At 40.8% G+C, this 22,142-nt stretch overlaps 1 protein-coding gene and 1 long non-coding RNA gene across 8 annotated transcripts; one reads left to right on the top strand and one right to left on the bottom strand.

Annotated features, from left to right (window-relative positions):
• Positions 1–4,604: 4,604 nt before the first annotated feature.
• On the bottom strand, positions 4,605–18,264 carry PARP11 (poly(ADP-ribose) polymerase family member 11). 7 transcript variants are annotated; one of them, XM_023922727.2, is made up of 8 exons: positions 18,044–18,264; positions 13,686–13,814; positions 13,467–13,587; positions 12,134–12,209; positions 11,148–11,220; positions 10,930–11,060; positions 7,555–7,706; positions 4,605–7,149 (listed from the first exon to the last, which is right to left on the bottom strand). In XM_023922727.2, the coding sequence occupies exons 1-8, from the start codon at positions 18,095–18,097 to the stop codon at positions 6,836–6,838; spliced, it is 1,050 nt and encodes a 349-aa protein (XP_023778495.1). In that variant the 5' UTR covers positions 18,098–18,264; the 3' UTR covers positions 4,605–6,835. The 7 variants fall into 7 exon arrangements, with proteins under 7 accessions (XP_023778495.1, XP_086738648.1, XP_023778499.2 ...); XM_086882522.1 differs by having other exon boundaries at positions 17,900–18,124; XM_023922731.2 differs by having other exon boundaries at positions 17,963–18,124.
• LOC147654306 (uncharacterized) lies at positions 18,257–21,396 on the top strand. The gene is made up of 3 exons (XR_015284918.1): positions 18,257–18,604; positions 19,744–19,860; positions 20,497–21,396. It is a non-coding gene; the product is annotated as an uncharacterized LOC147654306 (long non-coding RNA).
• The last annotated feature ends 746 nt before the right edge of the window (positions 21,397–22,142 follow it).

Genomic DNA, 22,142 nt, shown 5'->3' with positions numbered 1-22,142 from the left:
CTTTTCCCATCAGTTAAGTTACCATCAGCCCCACAAAAAGCATGAATTAACAGGTGTATTTGTGTATACCAAAGCAAGGACAGCTACATTGCTCATTTGAGCTGTCCTTCAGAATACAAGGCAACTTCCTAACTGCAGCTCAGCAGTCACTGTCTCCTGTGGCTTTAAAGGAAACCAAATGAGCTATCTAATACACGGTGACCTATTTCTTCCCCCTTAATACTGAACGTACAGTCTTCGTGCAGGCTCATGTCTATCATGCTCTTCCAATCCCTTTCCCTCAGGGCTAAGCAAACCCATTTCTGAAATATTAAAAACCACAACATTCCCAGGGGAACATTAAAATCAGTTCTTCATGTTGATGTCTTTTTTTTTCCTAACACATTTTACAGCCATCCTCTTCATATTTCTCAAACTGAAAAAAAATTAGCATTTAATTTTTATTTTAAAAGAAAAACACCATTTTAGAATGTTTCCCTGTGAGGATGTGGAGCCAGCAGTACAGTGGAGTACTTCTCTCTCAGTCTGTGCTATGCTGCAGTTCTAATTTTACCCAATATTCCACAGTTTGCTGAACCATAAACCTTTAAAACACTGTAACTAAAAATCTTGATCTTCTCTCCTAAGGGAAAGGTATCCTGGGTCAAATCCAGCTTTAATTATATACTGCCTTACCAATTCCCCCCACGTTTATGCTGAGGTGGTAAACTGTATTTTTTGTCCACAAGCTGTCCATCTGTGATGAAGCATTACATAGATTCCAGCCCTGAAGTGCACTGATAGCTCAAGGCTCTGTTAGACACACACCTTCTGCTCAGGGATTTTCAGTTTAAATGAATAGTCACTATAAAGAGAATGATATTGTCTTATTGAATGTAATTTCATAGATAGACTATTAAATTCTGTTCAGTGAGGGATTTTGTGCATCAAAGAAAACTTTCAGAAACTCACCACCTTTATGAGCATGTTTGATAGAAACCTGTTTTTTACAAAGAGACAGCACAGGTTTATATTCTGAAATTCGAAAATCAGTCATATTTACCACCATAGCAGCTAAAGGCTAAAAAAACTGGAGATCTATTGCAATACCTAATGTAATACACAACAGAAGACAGTTTCTTTCCAGAAATCAATTGCTTCATGGAGCAGAAAATTTAGAGCAGTAGCAGTTTTCTCTGATTTGTTAATGTAAACCATAACATTTTTCTCCTTTTGTCACACTACAGTGATTGATTAAATACATTAAGTTTGATACCACACACTTGCCATGGAAGAGATGCAAAGACAAAGGACTTTGTATCCTGGAGTGGGGATATTTCAGGAAGTATGGTGGCCCCCTGAGAAGCCAGAAGCCAACAAGTTACATTTACAGCAGACAGCAACACCTTGCTATCCACATGCTCCTTGCAACAGTGCTCAGAAGAGGGGCTGTAGCTACACCTCTCACTTCTGACAACTCTGTATCATTTGTGCACCACTTCTGCAAATCTGCTCTCATCACAATGTGTCAAAAGACATGAAAATTTGACTACAGGTCCCCTGACTCTCTATCCAATACTCTATCCCACTGGGAATATATAAACATTGCTAAACATCCAGGAAGATCAGCATGAAAACAGAGTTTAAAATTTTAAAGGACAGATTTAAAGCAGTAATATTCTTATGTTCTCTCCCCTTCTCGCATCACTCCCCAGACCCAGTGTACATAAAAACTCATGCACTCTTTCACTTATGTAACCATTTTTCTCCCAGTGATTCCACCCCCAGCTTCCATCTTTTGTCCTTGTCTTATCCCATTGTTTTGGGTCATATTTCTCATACTAAAAATCAAAATAATTAAAAAATAACAGTCTGGAGCTGCTATTTAAGTCACTCTCATAAACATCCAGTAATCAGCTGATAGAGCTTTGTCAGGCTACAGTATGTTCATCATTCATACTATCAACAGCTGTGTTAAAACAAAATCTGTGATGGATAGTATTTGTGTCAGCCAGTCCCCTTACAGAAATAAGTCTTTTAAAAGTAATCTCTAGTTAATACATAGACAATAACACAGTGTATCCAACATACAATCATCCTATGAAAGGCTTATTTCCAGCAACTGTTCTCAGTTGGGATTACTTTCTTGGACAAATTTCATCACCTCAAAGGCAGATATTGACTAGAAAGAAAAGATTGCATATATGAGATACTTGGTCACCTCCAGGTCTGGAACCAAACACGTTATATAATACAATACACTACATTAGCATATTCCCACTTCAAATTAGTTTTTAACAATGTTCCAAATAATTCATCTGTTTCACTTTATGGGAACATGAATGCAAGCAAAGCATTGGAACAGGAAAAGGGAGGTGAGCAGGCCAAAGACTTATGTTGTTCCTGAAACCTGGACATGAGTCAGATACTCACTGCCTGTATTGGTTTATATATTACATTGCTTTAAGAGTCCAAGGGAAGAAAACTGTATCAGTGAAGAAGCTGAGTAAACATAAGAAACATTTGAGATTGTTCCTTTTGGTGCCAGTATGATTTCATTCCTTTTAAATTAAATTGGGCCTTTTTTGGCCAGCAGACAAACAGGAAATGGATGTGACTGATCTTGGCTTCAGACTGGAAACATAATGTCATTTCCACTACCTGCCTTCCTGATGGGCAGTCTCCCGACATGGGCCCAGCAGCTTCCAAATGCTGATACACTTATCCTCTCTTCTTCTTTCATCCTTCTCTAATTGCAAAAATGTTTTTCTAGAAAGGAAAATACTGAAACAAAAACACCTCAAAGACAGTAGACAAAATACAAATACAGAAATGAAAGATGTTTCAGTCAATAGCTGAGAAGAGCAGAGCTTCAGACTTGTTTCTAGCAGTGGACTCGCAATGTCTTTTGCAAAAGACTCTAAAAGTAGTAGCAGTAAATTAATCTTCAAATGTCTGCAAGTAAGTGTACAAACAGCCAGAACCAGCTGGTTTGCAGACCTTAACATGACAGCAGTATCAAACTCGGCTCAAAGCACACAAGGAAGAGAAACTCATTTTATGGTATTCCATAAATATGGAACTGATTACTGTCAGGTCCTTTCCCCATACTTATACTCTCTACCACACTGCAGGGTTTTTTTTTTTGTTGTTGTTGTTGTTTTTAGCTTATCGCAATATACACCAAATACCATCCTATTTCTGTACATTCAAGTGAGCCCCTTCCAATTAAAAAATCCACTCAAACATGCAGCTTTCCAGTCTTGGTGGTGTTCACCTTGGCTGTCTCTTGTCTATTCATTACCACAGGAATGAAATGTGACCTCTCCAACTAAATCCCCAAGTTAGGACAAGCATGGCACTAAAATTGCTGGACAAGTTATGTGGAACAATTATCTGTAGGAGTATGTGGAAGGAGAGTGACACTTTCTACTACCTTTTCTGACACAACAGGGACTACAAGGAGGAAGCCAAGAACAATGTCTGGGGATAAACCTGGCTGACATGGTAAGGGAGGCAGTGATGAGAACCAAACCTGGTCAGTCATATTAACCAATAAGAGCATGTAGGAGTGTGTGAAAGTTTATCTCATCCTGGACTTTGGAAATGGTACTGGGGGATCGGACTGGGAGGGGTGCAGGAATCAATGGTGCTGTACACAGCCATGGGGTGGGGGATAAACAGGGGAAGGCAGAGTCAAGGAGAACAAAGGGGCTTAACAGAGAGGGGTGTAAGAGAGGCCAGTTGGCTTTAAAATGGGGTAAAATATTCTATCTGTCAGCCTCCATGGTATTTTTTGTGACTTGTGAAGGATAGGTGGCTATACTGGAGTAGGCCAGTGCTGTTTTGTGAGTCTACTGTTTTGGACAGTGCCTGAAAATAGTTACAGCTCTGATGGACATTGAGGTCACAGGAATTTTAAGACTGACATGAGCTCATCTTCCTGAAAGTAATCTCCACTATGTAGACTCCACAGACTCACATGAGCCTTTCTGCTATGATCTTCTGTACTGATAAAGGTTCAAAAAGGGTGAGAGTTGTCCTCAAGCCACCAGCTGAAATGGCATCCAGTGCAGTCCTGAATTTAAGTCACCAACTCCAGCCAGCACATTATGTATCTCACATGTAGCTTGGATGAGGCTATACTGGGACATCCATTAAAAAGTAGAGTTGTATCCTTTTTTTCTCGCTTTGGGCTCTAACTTTAAAACAAGAATTCATGCAAACTGACCCTGTAAATGAACTAGAATGCAGACAGACACTTCCAAACTGCTCTGGATGAAATGAGATCCATTCAGCAATAACTGAGTACACACCAACTGTAAAAAACACAGCTGGTCCAAGAGGCCAGTATGAGCTGATCTTATGTTTCTATTCATCCTGAAGTGCTGTACTCATGTGAAAACACTCTGACACAAGTATAATTTACTAAGAAAGCTCTACCTCAGATCAAGACACCTAAGAGAGTAACAGGCTCTCTTGCACAGGTGTAAACCCAAAATGGAGAATAAAGTTTCACTACATGAAACAGCAACAGAAAACAGCAGGTTTCCTTCCCCAGAATCATACAAACATCCCTTCTCTTTTCTTTAACAATCTAAAGGCCATGAAATTATTTTCCTCCCTTTCTTTCTCACTGCTCCTTTTATTAAGTCCATTTCCTGTATTGGTTATTTATACAGTTCTGGACTTCGCTTGCAATAATAACTGCTCTCCCCTTGCCAGAGAAAGGACAGTTATTTTACAGACATCTTCAATAACAAAATTCATCAACACAAAAAGCAGAACACATTGAACATTCAAAGAAGAGGTAAATTTCAATTGTGCAGTAAGATTAAGATTGTGCCATTCAATTCAAATTAAGCAGCAAACAAGACACCACCACACAAACAATCAGAAAAGTCTCTGAGATCAGTAAAGATTGGGGTACTTTTGTGTCCATGAGGCGCTAAAAAAGAAACTTCAGGGTTTTTAAACTAAAAACATCAGTTTCAGTAGAAATAAAAGATAAAATCAAAGGAACAACAGCACATGTATTTGCTAGTTTCACAAAATGTATGCTCTGTAGAATACTGTGTAAGAATAAACAGGATTCAGTAATACATAAATTCCCTGCATTATTTGCTATTACTTCATACAATGTGGGGAACAAAGTGCCTTTTGCAGAGTGAGTGTAGTAGTGAATCAAACACAAATCATACCTATGAGAGTAGAACTAGAGTTCCCAACTGGGATCAGAAATTATACTTCCTAAAATAAAGGAAAATGCATTTTAGCCCTAAATGGTTTAGGGACAGGAAAACTGCCATCAAATTACAAATAGAAACAGATGCACAACTTGTGAAAGACAAACAATGGTAACAGCACTCAGGAGAAGGAAGAGATATTTGTGTCCTCAGTTATGATGCCAGATATGTCGTCATCTTCTGCTTCCAGTTCCACAGGTTTAGTATGGCTTTGAGTAGACCTCGTCATGCCAGCAGCTGCAGTGCCTTTAAATGCAATATATTTCAAACACAGCTTTTTCAACTCCAAAAAGTCGATTAACAATTCTCTAACAAACCAACACAGATCATTCTACATCTGACATAATTATATACTGATTCTACAGGGACTTGTTACTGGCCATAGCCAAAGTAAAAGCCTGGAAAGGTTTAATCTTTGACTTTATTCATTAGTGCTACTTAGGTCCTTTAAGAAGTGACACTGGGGACACAATTCCATAGCAAATTGTTTCACACAACAGTGCACTCCACTGTAACAGCCCCTTCCTCAGCCTCTTCATGTGTTTAGGTACTCAGGTTTGTTCTTTACCCAAATATTGTCTGTTTTGCTCTTGCTATGAAATTCTTGTTATGAAAATCTGGTGTACACAACTGTTACTGAAAGTTTTCTATTACAGTGCTTAAAAAACAAAGGATGGCCTCTTTTGAAATTTTCCTTGTTTGATTGACTGTATTGTTTCCAGTTAAATTAATCTGAACATTGTCTTCAGTAACACCAAGTATATGAGCACTGAGTGTGTCTTAAACTCTGTCCAGACAGGAATTACAGCAGCACATGGATACTGTAACAAGATGGCAAAAATTCCATTGGATAAGAACTGAGAAAGGTGTATGGCACTGCTGATATCCCAACAGTGAGCCCAACATACCAAACAACTAACAACTAACCACAACTTTATAGGCCTTCTTTCCATCAAAACCGACAAATCATACTGCAAGGGCTTTGTTATTTTTCCAGTAAATAATTGAAGCTTACAGTAAAATGTACATAAAGTTAAACCTGACAGCCTTGTTGAACTTTATCTGGAGGAAAGTGATGAAGGAGCTGTAGATCCTTTTTGGTTTTTTGGGTTTAGAATCCAAACTAAGAGACCTCTAAAGAAATTAACATGTACTACAGAACACACACACACACACACACACACAGAGCCATGTCCCCTGGGGTTTTGCTGTTGCTGTTCTTACTTTATGTTTTATAGGCAATCTTTATAAAAGATTAGTTTCATCATATGCATACTATATTAGAGGCATATTTCTACAGCTTTTAATATACTTTAGAAAATCAAAACGTATATCTTGCCTTTGAAAACTTACCAATGCTCAATGTATTTAAGGCTCACTAAGCAATTTCAGATTTGCAATAGTCTCTAAATTTGAAAAATGCATCAGTAAAGTTTACAGATTTTTAAAAACAGTTCACGAGTCTCTCATAATTATTTAATAGCTTCCCTCCTCCAAAAGTGTATGCCAGCTTTTCTTTCACCTCTCTTTCATGCATCGTGTTTCTATGTTGTTGTCTTTACAAAAGAAACAAAAGTATCAAAGAACCACAAACAGTACTCAGTTCAAACTTAACAAAATTCTATTAAGTACTCAGGGTAGATTTGGTTGGCATCGAAGATGACAAAGATCTTTGGGTTCCAGGTATTATCCACACAGCTGTCATACAAGTTCACAAAGCTTCCGTCTTTTGAAGGAGGCCTTATGTATTTTGAATCACCGCCGATATAGTCACCAGTTAATACACGAGCAAGAAACATGACTTTATCTGGTCTGTGCAGATGAGGCTGCAGGTTCACACCATGAATCTGGAAAGTATCTCCGTGCTTCATGCTCTCTTTGCAGAAATGGCTGGAATATGATGCATCTCTTGCAAAATAGGTCCCTTTCAAATAAAAAGCATAGAAAATTTGATGATGTTCTTACCATGACTAAGAGGGCATAGCTATCAAGATGATGAAAAATGTCAGTCTGTGTTCATCAGCAATTCTTCTGTTGTTGTTAATTGTTATGACAATATGATCAAATATTTTTAGTGTGAACATTTTACCAGGGAGATTGTCTCATGATCAAGACTGCTTTGCTGGGCATCCCTTCCCCATGCTCCCTAGCCCTACTAGGCAGTTGTGACAATCACATTCCTTACTGCATCCTTAATTACACTTGCCATAAAAGTAGAGGTGTATTAAACAGCTCTTGGGTAAACACAAGGCATGCATCACAAAGTGCACACTACAAGGAGCACAATGTTGAGCTGCTAACACTACCACTGTGTGACAGCAATACTTACCTTTTCCATACACAGCAGCATGCATCCCATTTATTCTCCAGTCAAAGTTATGAATACATATTGCTTCTACAAATTCATTACTGGTGCCATGAAACAGCATCTGCTCATTAATCGTTGGGACACCTCTTTTCTTCTTCAGCTGAGCTTTCTTCCTACAGAAAACACACAATAAATACATAAATAAGCACATAAAAAATAACTAGTTGTAAAAACATGCTAAATTGCTACTGTGAAAACACTGCTCAGGGTACAGACCTAACACATTCCACTTTACAATTGGATTAATCTAGTTTTTAAACAGGTCAGAATTCTTAAGGTACATATTTAGAAATCACACATTGCTGAATGCTGTAGGATTATTTCCTGACACAGTCTAAGATTTGGAAAAAAGGTCTTCCTACATCAATTTTATCAACATTGTTCATGTGTTATTAGTTTCAGTGTGGTCATTTTCTGCAGATACATCTTTAAAAGAAAGGTAATTTTGCACATTTTGTTTCTTCCACCTACTTTAATGTCATGGTGGAAGGGATAACGAAGTTTGTAGATTATAAAGCACTATTACCTAGGCAAACCAGCAAAAACTGATCTAAGGGCTAGTTATGAAGAACATCTGAAATTTCTTCAACCAGCAGCCCTCTGTTGTTGGCTGTTGATCTCTGACAATATACATAAATGTAGCCTCAAGTAACTTCTCTTGAAACAGGGGAATGGAACAAATTTATGGAAAAACTGAATAATCAATTGTCAAAAGATGTTCTGTAACAGTCCTTTACTATCTCTGACTAGTTCATTTCATAAAGCCAATTTAGAATTGTCATTAACATAGGAACTACTGTAAAACGCAAATGTGCTCTGACCACTACAGTGATGCAAATAATCATTCAAGCAATGATCAAATGTAATCCCTTATCAATTAGACAAAACACTTTTACAAAACCGTAAAAGTTTAAGAAGTAGCAACTGTTCCTTCTAAACAATGGAATATACTGGGTGCACTGGCAAGCTGTGTGTGCAGAATGCAGAGATGCCACAACAGGATACTTTGGTAATTTGGAACAGATATTGAGGAGTCCAACTGTTCCAAAAAGCACCATCTTAGCACCTTCCACAAGCAGTGACAAGATAATACGGTTCAACAAAATTAAGTTGATTCAGCACTGTGAAAAATCTCATCCAGCCAATTCACTCAATAAAAGGCAAAAACTACAGTAAAAGTAAATACCCAGAGACATGTTTTTTGTACCTATGTAAGCAGCTAAGCTTTTTCTAAAACTGGTCAGCAATCTCACTGACCAACACCTTTTTTTATTTGTGCTCCTTGACAACTCCAAACTGAAATGCTAGACTAAGTATCATCCCCTTTTCAACCTTCCTCCCTGGGACTCCAAAATAAGTGAATTTGAAATGCTGGAATAGCTTTCTTTGTAATATACTACCAGGCAATAATTTCTTCACCAGTGAGTGCTTATGGCACTGTCTGTGACCCAAGGGCAGGACCTGGCATTTTACCTTATTGAACCTCACACCACTGGCCTTGACCTATGGATCCAGCCTGTCCAGATCCCGCTGCAGAGCCTTCCTGCCCTCAGCAGATCCACACTCCTACCCAGCTTGGTGTCTCCTGCAAAGTGTCTGAGGGTGCCCTTGATCCCCTCAGGTCACTGATAATTAAGCAGGACCAGCCCCAACACTGAGCCCTGGGGGACCCCACTAGTGACCAGCTGGGTGTAACTCCATTCACCACCTCTCCCTGGGCCTGACAGTTTTATCCAGACAGTTTTTTACCCAGCAAGGAGTGCACCTCCCCCAGCCATGAGCAGCCAGGTTCTCCAAGAGAATGCTGTGGGAAAACAAGTGTCAAAGGCTCTACTGAAGTCCAGGTAAAAAATAACTGCAGCCTTTCCCTCATCCACTTAGTGGATCACAGAAGGAGGTGAGGTGGGTCATCAAGCAGGACCTGCCTTCCCTAAACTTATGCTGGCTGGGCCTGACCCCTGGTAGCCCTGCACGTGTGATGGCACTCAGAATGAGCTGCTCCTTGACCTTCCCTGGCACTGAGCTCAGCCTGACAGGTCTGTAGTTCTCTGTATCTTCCTTCCAATCCTGTTGGTGCATGGGAATCACATTTGCTCACTGAAGCCAACTGGGACCTCCCCAGTGAGCCAGGACTGCTGGTAAATGGTTGAAAGTGGCTCAGTGAGCACCTCCCCATCTCCTTTGGTACCCGCCAGTGGTACCCATAGACCTCTGTGGGCTAGCAGGTTCCATTTTCTCTTGAATTATGAGGGCTGCATTTTGCTCCCCGCTTCTGTCTACCAGCTCAGGGTCTGGAGTGCCCAGATAACAACTGTCTTACTTTAATGCCTTCATTGCCTCAGTCCTTTCCTCATCCTTTGTCACTATGTTTCCCCCACATCCAGTAAAGAACAGAGATTATCTACAGCCTACCTTTTGTTGATGATTTACTTTAAATGTATTTTCATTGTCTTTTACAGCAGTGGCCAAATTAAGTTCTAGTTGGGCTTTGGTCCTTCTAATTTTCTTCCTGCAAAACATCTCAACATCTTTTACTCCTCTTGAGTTGCCTGCCCCTTCTTCCCAAGGTCATAAACTCTCTTTTTTATCTGAATTCCAGCCAAAGTTCTGTGTTCAGCCAGGATGATCTTATTTCTCTACTACCTGTCTTTCAGCACATGGGGATAGCCTGCTCCAGAGCCTTTAGGATTTCCCTCTTGCAGAGTGTTCAGCCTTCCTGGACTCCTTTGCCCTTCAGGACTGCCTCACAAGGGACTCTGTCCAACAGTCTCCTGAACAACCCAAAGTCTGACCTCTGGAAGTCCAAGGAAGCAGTTCTGCTGACCCACTTCCTCACTCCACCAAGAGAGAAAGGAAACCTAACTAAAAGTAGGATAACTCTCTTAACCATTAACATATGTAAGGAATTTCACTTCCTCACACATGGTAATGATATAGCTTTAAATTAACAACAAATTACGTATTTTTTAAAAAATCATGTAACTTAAGCAAGATTTTAGTATATATCTGGTTAGTTATTTCCTCACTCTTTAACTTAGTCGAGATTATTTCATGGGCATCAACCACACAGATATTCTGAACATCTTAAATACATTATTTTGCTACAGCTTTATCTAATACATTTCTACAAGTATTACATTTCTGCACCTGTAGAAGCTACACAGGCTTGAAAATTAAATTTTGAATAAAGAGAAATGACAAATAAGAAAATCTTTAGAAGTTAAAAAGTAACAAAAATTCCATTTATAATAAAAACAGTTAAACATATTTCTGATGCATGACTTAAAACTTCTCCATTAACAATCCTAAAACTGTTGGTTTTAGAAATAATCTCACCTGCAAAAAAACTCCCACAAGTCTAGATTTTGTATTCTCTTAATTCTTTTAATTCGGTGGCTATCCATTGTTTTTCCAAAGAGACTAGAAACTTCATTATATTCATTTGTTTTCTTTTGCAATGGAATAAGCTGGAAAAAAAAAGGTTAGTGCGATTTCAATTCAATGCATTATTTCATTGTCCCATGTTTTTGACCAAGTTGCACACCAACTCTTACCTGGTATGGCTCCTCAGTATTTACATTCTCCCAGTGTGAAGGCATAGGGATAGCCTCATTTTCACAGATGAAACTTCAAACAAAAAAGTTAAAAAAACGCATCACTTCAAAGACATGAGGCATTTTTTTCCTGTCAAACTCCTCCAAACAACACAGTATGCAAAAAAAGCGACCCCCAAGAAGTTTTTACACAGCTACTAAACAAGAGTGGTTTAAGCACATGCACTACATACACAGAAGCTATAAGGCCTTAAAACTGGGACTAAAAGAAAGAATTTTCTAAAAGTAAAGAATGACACCACATGGAAATAAGAGTATTGATTGCAATTATTGAAAAAACAAAGTAAATTGCCACTATTTAGCAAATATCTACTGAAAAAGCGTTGACATTTCAAAAACACAGGTCTTCTTGACAGTGTAAACAGATTGCTATTTTATTTCTTATGTCAAATAACAAATTTCTTTTTGAATGTATAACAACACTACAATTCAGAACTGAATTTTTTCTTATAAACTATTTGGGGAAAAAACCCACATATCCCATGTACTCAATTTCATCTGTGGTAGTAACACTGCATAGCTCAGTTTATTGTTTAGTGAGTTCCAGGTTTACATCAGCTACCTTTACATCTAATGACTGGTCAAATGGCAAGAAACTGACAATCTAAAGCAATTAGACTCATGAAATAATTGTTACAACACAATTCAACTCCAAGTCATTTTAGAGTAAATGAGTAAAATACAGGCATGACGTATAACTCAATCTTTTTTTGCTATTACAATAATACTTCTAAATAATTTATAGAGTCAATGGATTCCATTTTTTGGTGCTGCTTCCCTGCAGCAATTCTGATTCAACAGTTATTCAGAACAAGTGATTCCAAAAGCAAAGAAATATAAACAATAAAGATAAAACATTTTTGTTTCATTTTACTTAGAAGAATCAGGGATAAAAAAAATACAGAGACTTTCTCTTATTTCCTTACCTGAATGAATTGATTGCAAAGGGAGCTCGCTTTATTGGACGTTGTTTAAGGGTAGTTAGGTTGATTTGTTTCATCACTGAGCATAAAACAAGAATTAGTATGAAATTTTTGGGAATTCATCTGCAGCATATGAAACATTTAAGTGTCATCTTTTAAAAGAACGTTACTACACCCTAAATTACTTGACAGGAATTCCTATTTCAACAAGTAACAAATCAGCATTTTCAAAAAATGTTTCTAAAAGCATTGGCATTTATAGGAGTTGGCAAAATGCCCAAATACTATGCACACGAATCATTTATTTTTTTAATATCTATCTAACATTCAACCTGACTAAATCACAGCCAAAACTTCCAGTGACTTGAATGGGACGACAAAGAATACACTATCCTTAGTGTAAGACATCATGACCTAAAGAGTAACATAAAAATTGTTCTTTAAGATTTGCTTGTAGTGTTTTTATTCTTAACATAGTTTTTTATGAAGAGACATTTCAACACAAGTAAGCCTAAAACTCCTTGTATTGTTAGATACCACTTTACTGCCAGGATATTGCTGTTTTACTCAGTCCCACTTTCTGTATTTGAAATATTTGAAATTCAAATACATGTATCAGAATATGTATTTATTTCCTTAATTTCCTATCTTTAAACATACAGCTGTTTTGCAATTTAATCAGAAAATAAACCATCTATGAATAGAAAAACTTAAAAGACATTTACTAGAACACACCTTTGAAGAAAGAAGAGATTATAATGATAATTATTTACATCCATTAGAAACCTGTAATACTCTGTATTTTACACGAACAGCATAAGTGAGATCTTTAGAATTTCCTAGTAAATCTTTTTGCCTATCTCCTTGTTATTCTGAGAACAGAACTGGCTTCAACTACCTGCTGAATTATTAAATCACTTTGATGCCAGTATTTTGCAGGAAGTCTCCTTTACAGCACTGTTTCTTACACAGACTGAATGGAAGAGGTTTTCCAAGCCTATGGGAAGTTGCACACTTAAGAAAAAAGGTTCAACCTTCCCAGTTTAAGAGATATGTCCTAAAAGCCACCTACAGCTGAAGCAAGCAGTAGGAACACAATTAAGTGCTATTAAACAAAACATGCTATTCCTAGCTATTTCTGTAAACTACGCAAAAAATTCTGTGTACAAAACAGGGCAGCTGCTTCTAAAAACTCCTATGTGCTTTCCAGTAAAGGAGACATTCTTAATCATGTTTTTGCACCAGATATGAGGACAATAACCTGCTGAATGAACAAATGTGCTGGTGTATCTGAGACCTTCTGTGGTTTAAATTTACTCTTTGGACAGACACATACCTGAAAAGTCCAGTGTGTAGTTAAACTTTGCAGTGGTAAAAGACAGAGATCCGTGAGGGTTTGTTCGGAAACTCCTTTCAATATCTTCACTGCTAATAGAGCAGTGACTGTTTGAGTCAGTCTTCAAAATAAAATAAAAAGAACATTAAGACACACTCGGCCATAGGTAATTCAATGTATGGAATCCATCAGAGTAAATATAACTTCATAGGTATTTACCTGAAACATATGCCATTTACCACACTCAGCCAAATAAAACCAGCCCCACTGGGTATCAGAGGTATCCATGTCTTCAACTGGACTTTCCATCTTTGCAAACACATCTTCTGATGGTCCTTGAAGCATTTCCTGAAACATTCACACACATACACACAAAAAAAGTTTAGATAAATTTATAAAAAAAGCAAAATAAAGTACATTTGCAATAACTACCAAAAAAAAAAAAGAAAAATCCTGTCATGCTGAGGAAAGATCTGCTCTTTCTTTTTCAGATAAAAATTCTCAATTTGCTACTTATCCAGTAGTATCCTTTAACTTAGTTAAACACTCAAAATTCTGTTAATTGTCTGTAAAGTGTGACAGTAAAGGCAAGAGCTATAGGCTTTATGTGATCAGAGAGGTGCTAAATTTCATATTGATGGTTATTGGATTAAGGCCACTCAGAAATATACAGCAGGCTCTTCATTCACACTTCTCAAGAATGAGGTGTTTGGGTTACATCCAACAGCTTGATGGAAACATCTACTAGGTACTCACCTCAAAAAATCAGACTGGAAATCAAAAGTTGTAAGAAAAAAACTTAAAACTAAGACAAAGAATACAATTATTTAACTGTGCAAGACCACAGCAGATTATTCGTTTACACTACATTAAGAAGAATTTTCCCCCTAATGCACCCACTTAAAAATGACACAGTAAAATTCCTGGTACTCTGTATTTACAGAGAAGGTTCACACTGAAAGCAAGAGTGGCTCCCACACAAGCAATGACCACCACAGGGTTCTGAAGGATGGAAAAAAAGAACTGAGGAAAGGATACAGAGGTCTACGAAATCATGACAAAGCCAAATAGGGAATAATCACATTTTCTTCTGACATAGAGGAGACACCTATCAAACATTGCACATGTCACAAAGTAAGTGAAAGAAGAAGTTCATGAACCAGATGGCAACCTATGGGATTTCTTTTCATGGTATGGTGTGGATGCTGCAAATCTTTGGAAGGTCAAAAAGCAGCTAGACAAGTTTAAGCCTACCAAGAGCTATGCCAGAATACCTTTAGAAGAACAGTCCCTGCCGGAATTCAGCTCATTCTTTGTTTGTCAATAAAATTCTGAAAACTCTGAAAGTGCTAAACTCTATTTGCATGTATTTCCTAATATGTCAACATCCTGCAACAACCTCTCCAAGCGAAAATTCTAAGTAAGTTTCAGGGAATCTTTCAGAGAAAAAACTTGCCCCACTCCCAGAAAAGGTCAGCAATTCATCCACTTTGTTTAAGAAAAACACTTGGGCAGTCTTCCCAAATATGTCCTCAAGTTCACTTTTTCTTCCAAGAAGTGAAACACCACCCTTCAGCACAAATCAAACAATGTGCAGTTAGTATCCTGGATGCTTCAGTTGTTTCCTGGTCACTTCAACCCAGAAAAAATAGAGACCTAAAAGAAGACAAATACTGGAGACTAGAAGTAGACATCCTTGTTCTAGCTGGTGCTACTGGGGCAGCAGTTCAGAGCAGGAGGCACTTCTGGCACCACCCTTCACCCCCCATTTTTCCCAAGCTAGTTGTATTTCTGTAGTTGTTTGGAAAAAAAAAATCTGAGTAATCTCTTTGTGATAATAGCTAGAGGATGTACACTAATTATCAAAAGCTCCAAATGGTTACAAAAATGTAAATACTTAGAGATCAGGGGAATTGCAAGCGGACCTCAAAAACATCACCAAATTGCAGAATCTGAGGCCAAACCTACTTCAGTGAAAATGGAAGCCTAGCCAAAGCTACATGTATGGGTTGCTGCCTCAAGCTCAAGCAGCACTACACGAAAGGTTAATCAGCTGCACAGAAAAAGTATTTTGAAGGAGGTAAGAAAACCATTCTCTGCTTCAGAGAACATCTATCAACATCTCTTCTATTACTCACTGCAACACAGCCACTGAGCCTATGTTCACTTGGTGTTAAAAGCACAACTGGACATCTTTTGATGAAAATCTTTCAATTTGATTCTTCCTCTTGGAATTTGACTATGTTCTATCCTACTAAGAGCAGGCAGAAGTAGTCTGCACTTCTTTAAAGCTGAGGAAAGCACTTCAAGCTTTTCTTGGTAATGTTTTGTTTCCTCATGCTCCTACTAAAATGGTCCCAACTCAGCTCCCTCCCAGCATTAGTTCAGGGCCTTGACTCTGATCAATCAAATCAATGATTGAATCAATGTTCAAATCAATGATTTGAACAAGAGGACACGCCTTCACAAGCAGAGAAGGCATGATCATCTGTTCCTGATAACACACTTAGAGTCCTCCAGGGGCATCTCAGCCTCCAGAATAAGCCATTTACTAAAGAGTTGCTCCCATGGCTTTCAGAAATCTTACATTCAATCCACACATATTACCCTCTTTGCAAAGTCTAGGGTAAGCAGGTAGATTCCAGGATACTTTAGAAGAATGCAGGAAAAACTTGAAGACATGAATATGTAAAGCCATACAAGCAAGAGAACAGTTCTCAAAGATGACATAAATCCAAAATGTTTCAAGTAATTACTGATTAATTCAAAATCAAATGCACACCATTTATAAGCATCAGGAAGCATTTTGAGAAGGGTCTCAACTCCCATCATTAGCATTGTTTCTACTGGCCCAGAAGCTACCAGAACAGCTCAAATTAAACAAATTTCTTAGGGAAAAACATCTCCTTAAATAAGAACAATACTTGTTGTGTGCTGTGACTGAACAGCTTTACTACTACTGGCAATGCACTTCCTCTTTTTTCCAGAAGTACTTTATGTTGGACTGATATAAATGCCTTCTAGTGTGTAGACTCACAGAATGCTTTGGGTTAGAAGAGAACTTTAAGATCATCTGGTTTCAATCCCCTGCCATGGGCAGGGACAGCTTCCACCGGACTAGGTTGCTCCAAATCCCATCCACCCTGGCCTTGAACACTGCCAGGGATGGGGCACCCACAGCTTCTCTGGGCAGCCTGCGCCAGTGCCTCACCACCCGGATAACAAACACAGCCCCATCCCAATGGACTACTCTGTGATCCCTGCTTCACTTGGCACAACGTGCTTTATTGCCAAAGGCTCTTCTTCCCGCAAACACCGCCTTGGGACAGTATCCTGCTGGGAACACGGGCAGGGCTAAGGGAACCTTCGGCTCTTCCTTAAGAGATCACGACACCTGATTAGGAGACTTGCCTGAGGCGAGCGCGCACGGCTTGGGAGGGGGGGCGAGGAGAAGGACCAGCATTAGCCCCAGCACGGGACACACGGTGGAATGACAATGCCCTTCCCACCTGCGCCCCCACGCACCCTCTCCGTGCTGCCGGGGGCCGCCGTCGCAATCACACCCGGAACCCCACCCTCCAGAGCCGAATCCATTGGCGCTCAGCGGCACGGCCCGGCGAGCGAGCCGAGCACAGAAGCACTACCCCTCCATCGGGCGCGCAGGCCGCTCGCCCACACGCAGCGGCCGACGCCTCCCACCCCCGTGCCCGACCCGGCAGCAGGGCGCTGCGCGGCGCGGCGCGGCCGGAGGGGCTCAGGGCTCGGTGCTCGGGGCTCGGGGCGCGGCACGGCGCGGGGGGAGGGGCGGCGGCGGCGGCCGTTCCGCCCCGCCCGCACTCACCGCAGGGGCCGCGCGCGCCGGGCGCGCTCCCGCAGGCCGCGCGGGCCGGGCGCGCGGGGCCCGCTCCGCTCCCGGCGCTTCCGTTACCGGCGGCCGCGGAGGGCGGGGCCGGCGCCGCGGTGGCCGCGCCCCATTGGCCCGCCGGGAGCGGGTATGCAAATGAAGGGGGCGGGGGGTTTGGAGCCGCTGTCGTAATGCGCAGAGAGCCCTGGGCCGGGTCCGGGCCTGGTACCCGGCACCAGCCCTGGTACCGGCCCCGCAGTGTCAGCACCTGAACCGGCACAGTCCTAGCACCGACATCACTTCCAGTACCAGTCCCAGTGCCAAAGACAGGCCAAGCACCTGTTCCACTACCAGTACCAGGCCTGGTTCCAGTATCAATACACTGCCTGTGCTAGGAGCAGCGCCAGTTCCAATCCAAGCACCAGTCCCTGTTCCAGCACCAGTCCCACTTCCAAAACCAGTTCAAGTACCTGTACCAGTCCAAATACCAGGCCCAGTGCCAGCATCAATACCAGTTCAGTGCCAGTACCTTTACCAGGCCCAGTCCCAATTCTGGCATCAGTCCCAATTCCAAAACCAGTCCAAGTACCTGTACCAGTACTAAATCCAGTACCAGACCCAATTCCAGTCCCAGTCCAAGCACCAGTACCACCTGCAATCCCTGTTGCAGTCTCACTACCAGTACTAGTACTGGTATCAGTCCCAGTTCTGGTACCAAAAGGTGTTGCGGTACCTGCCCCTGTAGCTGTATGAGTACCAGGCCCAGGTCCAGTCCCAGGATCAGCATCAGTCACAGTTGCAGTTCCAGTGCCAGTAACAGTAACAGTCCCAGCCCTAGTTCCAGTACCAGTACCGGTACCAGGCCCTTGTGGCACCAGAGCCATGACACCAGGCTAGTGTCAGGCACAGCAGCAGATGTGACCATCACACACTGCACAGCGAAGGTCACAGAGCAAAGAGGGCAGCAATAAGAATCTGCTGCAGGTGCCTGGGGCCCCTGAGCAGCTTTACGCCACAATGAGGTCTGGAAGCAGCAGCAGCAGCATCTCTAGGACCAGTTAGTAAGAGAAACCACGGTGCTTAGCGTAGATCACCCCAGCCCTTTGGGGCAGACGGTCTAGGAGGAGAGCTGCTGGGTGGAGAAGCTGGCAGTGACACCAGCTACAGCACTCTGCAGTGAGGCAGTGGCCTGGGAACCTCCAAAACACAGGCAGTCTTCATACATGTGTGCAGTCATTGCAGCACATCCTGCAGTGAAGGATTTTCAGTGAGCACCATGCCAAGAACAACACAGGTGGAGTGAAAATAATTAATTTCTCCAATTCTCAGGGAGTGTCAAACAGGATGTTTATCCAGATTCTGGCTGTGCTGACCTTGCCTCTGAATACAGAGTTAGAAAAAGTTATTTATTTGAGTTAAAGAGTCAAGCAGCCCATGGTGAATCACTGGAGGTATTTCACTGGCATGAATATAATGCTTCTAGAATAAAGGAGCTTTCTCGAAGTAGAGCCATCTTTTTTTAAGTATGTTATTTGTACTGACATTGTTGGAAAGCACATGAAGTTTGTTGGGACATATCCTGCCTTGCTTTATGGATCTATACACAGGCTTGAAGCAAGGAAGGAGTCTGTTACCGCCTTAGCTGCTGAATGTCTGTTGAACATCTTTTTTTTGATTGAGAAGATGCTGACAATGCTTTAAGTCTAATGTGGGCCTCTTTGAGTCATCTATTTCTATTGCTATTGCTGTCTGTTGTATATTTTTAAAATAAGGGTCAGGCTTTTTGCAGAATTTGTGTATTTGAAGTTACAGTAGCACAATGCTTTGTAGCAGCCAAAAGTTTTAAAGAAGTTTCTGCTGCTATGCCTTGAAGTGAGATAGAATTGAGATTTTTGTTGTGTGTTTCTTCTCTTTCCCTCTATGTTTAGATTGATAATAATGGAGTGTAAATCTCTCTCAGTATAAGAATATCTTCATTGCAGCGAAAACCCAGCCTGGTATGAGACTGTATTCTTAGGAAGCTACATGCTAATGCCAGACTCCTTATGGCAACAGCATAAAAACCTTCCAAACCCAAAGATTTCTGTGGATATGTGATGTACTGTGTGCAGACTAACAGCCTAGCTGAAAAAGACATAATTGCATTCATTGATTCTCATCAGCCTCAAGCAACAAAAAGGCAGAAAGTGGAGAGGTTTGGCCACATGACTTGAGTTACAAACCCATTATTGCAGGAAATGGTCAAATGGAAGTGAAAGAGAAAACTCCCTGGTACTGCCTGGTACATAAATTGTAGGATCATGGAAGAATTTAGGTTTGAAAGGACTGATGAAGTTCTTTAATACAGTCTCCTTACCAAAGCAGGCCTTACTTAAAATCTAGATTAGGTTGTTCAGTTCCTCATTCAAACTTTTTTTTTTTTTTTCTCTACAGGCATGTATGCTGAACTGTTTTCAAGGGCAAGAAGCTTTTGTCCTTCTGTTCATTCCAGAATTTCTTGTGTTGCAACTTGTGGGCATTGACTCTTTCCTTTCAGTGAAACCCTGTGAGGTGAGCTCCCTTAGTCTTCCTGGCAGTGCCTTTCCTTGGGTAGGAAGATAACAGGTACTGTCTCCAAGCTGGTGAAAGCTACCTGAAGCAGAGGGAAATTGCAGTCAATTACCCTAAGACAGTGCTTCTTTAATTGTATCAGGAGATTAAAATAGGATTCAAGTTGGAATGCACCTTGGTCATCTTTGAGGGGGTCCACTAAGGTGTTCAGAGGGCTGGAGCACCTCTTTTCCACAGACAAACTGAGAAAGTTGGGGCTGTTAGCTGGGAGAAGAGCTGGTTCCAGGGAGATTTCATTGTGACCTTCTATCATTGGAAGTGTTCATGGACAGGTTGTGTGGGGCTCTGAGCAACTTGATCCAGTAGAATATGTCCCTGCCCATGGCAGGGGGGTTGGAACTGGATGATCTTTAGGGTCTCTTCCAACCCAAACCATTCTACAATTATATGACTTAGCACAACCTCCTGCTTGAATCAGGGTCAACTATCAGGTCATTTTGTTCAGGATTTTATCCAGTCAGGTCCTGAAACCTACAAGGATACAGGCTGCACTACCTCTCTAGCCAACCTCTTCCAGTGCTTTATACTTGACTCTCATCAGCATGAAAAAATTCTCCCTATATCCTCTCATTACAGATTAAGCTTTCTGCCTTTTCTCCTACCACCATGCACTACTGTGAAGAGCCTGGCCTGCTCTTCTTAAACTCTGCAGAAGGAATCTCCTGCTGGATGGTTGCAGAAAATCATTCCCACGCAAGACTTCTCCAGGCTAACCAAGTCCCGGTCCATCAGTTTCTCCTCACAGTGCAAGTGCTCTGGCCTCCTGACCGTCTTGGTGCTCCTCTGCTGAAATTGTTTCAATTGATCAATTTTATCAGCCTTTCATATATTGATGAGCCTCAAACTGGATGCAGTATTTCAGATGGGGTTGAAAAATCCTAGTACTCCTTTCTTTTGAGATCCTGAATATGGTTCTGCTGTTTTATAGCCAAGGGTGCAGTTTTCCCCCACTGCCTCCAGGGCACACTGTGGGATCACATCCAGCTTTCCATCTACCGGGACCACGTTGCCTTTTCAGAATAGCTGCTCACCATTTCCTAACCAATATCGTTGCCAGGGGTTATCTCTTCCCAGGTGCAGAATTTTGCTTTTGTCCATTTTCAGTTTCATATGGCGCCTCTGATCCCACTCCTCCAGCTTGTCTGTGTCCCTCTGAAGAGCTGCTCCCTGCCCTTGAGTGTATCAACGAAAAAAAGACAAGGAACATAAACCGCCATTATACATTCTCCAAGAGGGGAAAGTGGCAGATTCTTTGCTATTTGCCATTTCATAGTAGATTAGTTTTTAATAATCGGTGTAATGATACATATATGCGACTGAATGATAATGTAAATGATAATGACATATAATTCTGCCAGCATTAACTGAAAATAAGCAGAAACCAAACAGAACAACCAAAGAAGGAATAAAATATAACCATTCCATGCCCTCCCCCAAGACCCCACATAAAAGTACGACTGTGCCACGAAAAGAAAACACTGAAACTCTTTTGCAACTTTTCAGAAAATGTCAAGATTTTATGACGGGCATGTGTATTGGAGCATAAAGGAAATTGTATGATGCATGTGACACCTGTCTCTTGACCAGAGGCAAGAGAAGAGATTGAGGAAATACTCTGCTTATTACAGAGCACTGCATCTGGAGGCCATGGCTGTCCACCTCAAATATGGCATTGGTCTTAAGGAACCTGTAGTTCCTTAAGTTCAGGAAACTGTAGAAGAATATTATTTTACATTTTTTCCTTGAAAGTCTACATCCTCTTGATTTGTTGTTCAAGGAGCTGTTAGATGTGTCAGGTGATTTTTCTTAACCTGAATCTCCTGCATCCTTCTGTTTTCTAGAAGATCCTTTTCTAGCCCTGTTTCTTCTGTTTCTTCCAGCTATACCACTTCTGTACTGTGTGGGAGATGAAAAAGGTCTGGGAACATCTCCAGTCTTGATTTGTTGTTGTTGTTGTTGTTGTTGTTGTTGTTGTTGTTGTTGTGGTTTGGTTTGGTTTGGTTTGGTTTGGTTTGGTTTGGTTTGGTTTGGCTTGGTTTGGTTTGGTTTGGTTTGTTTGTTTGGTGATCCTGACTGAAAGCCATTGTCCCAAGCAGTACATGTTCTACCCCTTATTAATGGAGAATAAAACCCATACCTAAGAAACTTCCTTGTCTCCTTTCACTTTTCTTTCACATTCCTAGATGTTCTTTTTTCCCCTGGTTGTCTGACTGTCATGTCCA

This window comes from Cyanistes caeruleus, chromosome 3 (genome assembly GCF_971803275.1).
Source record: "Cyanistes caeruleus chromosome 3, bCyaCae1.hap1.1, whole genome shotgun sequence".
Lineage (NCBI taxonomy): Eukaryota > Metazoa > Chordata > Aves > Passeriformes > Paridae > Cyanistes > Cyanistes caeruleus.
The sequence above is the reverse complement of the archived record's forward strand: the minus strand, read 5'-3'. Positions and strand labels throughout refer to the sequence as shown.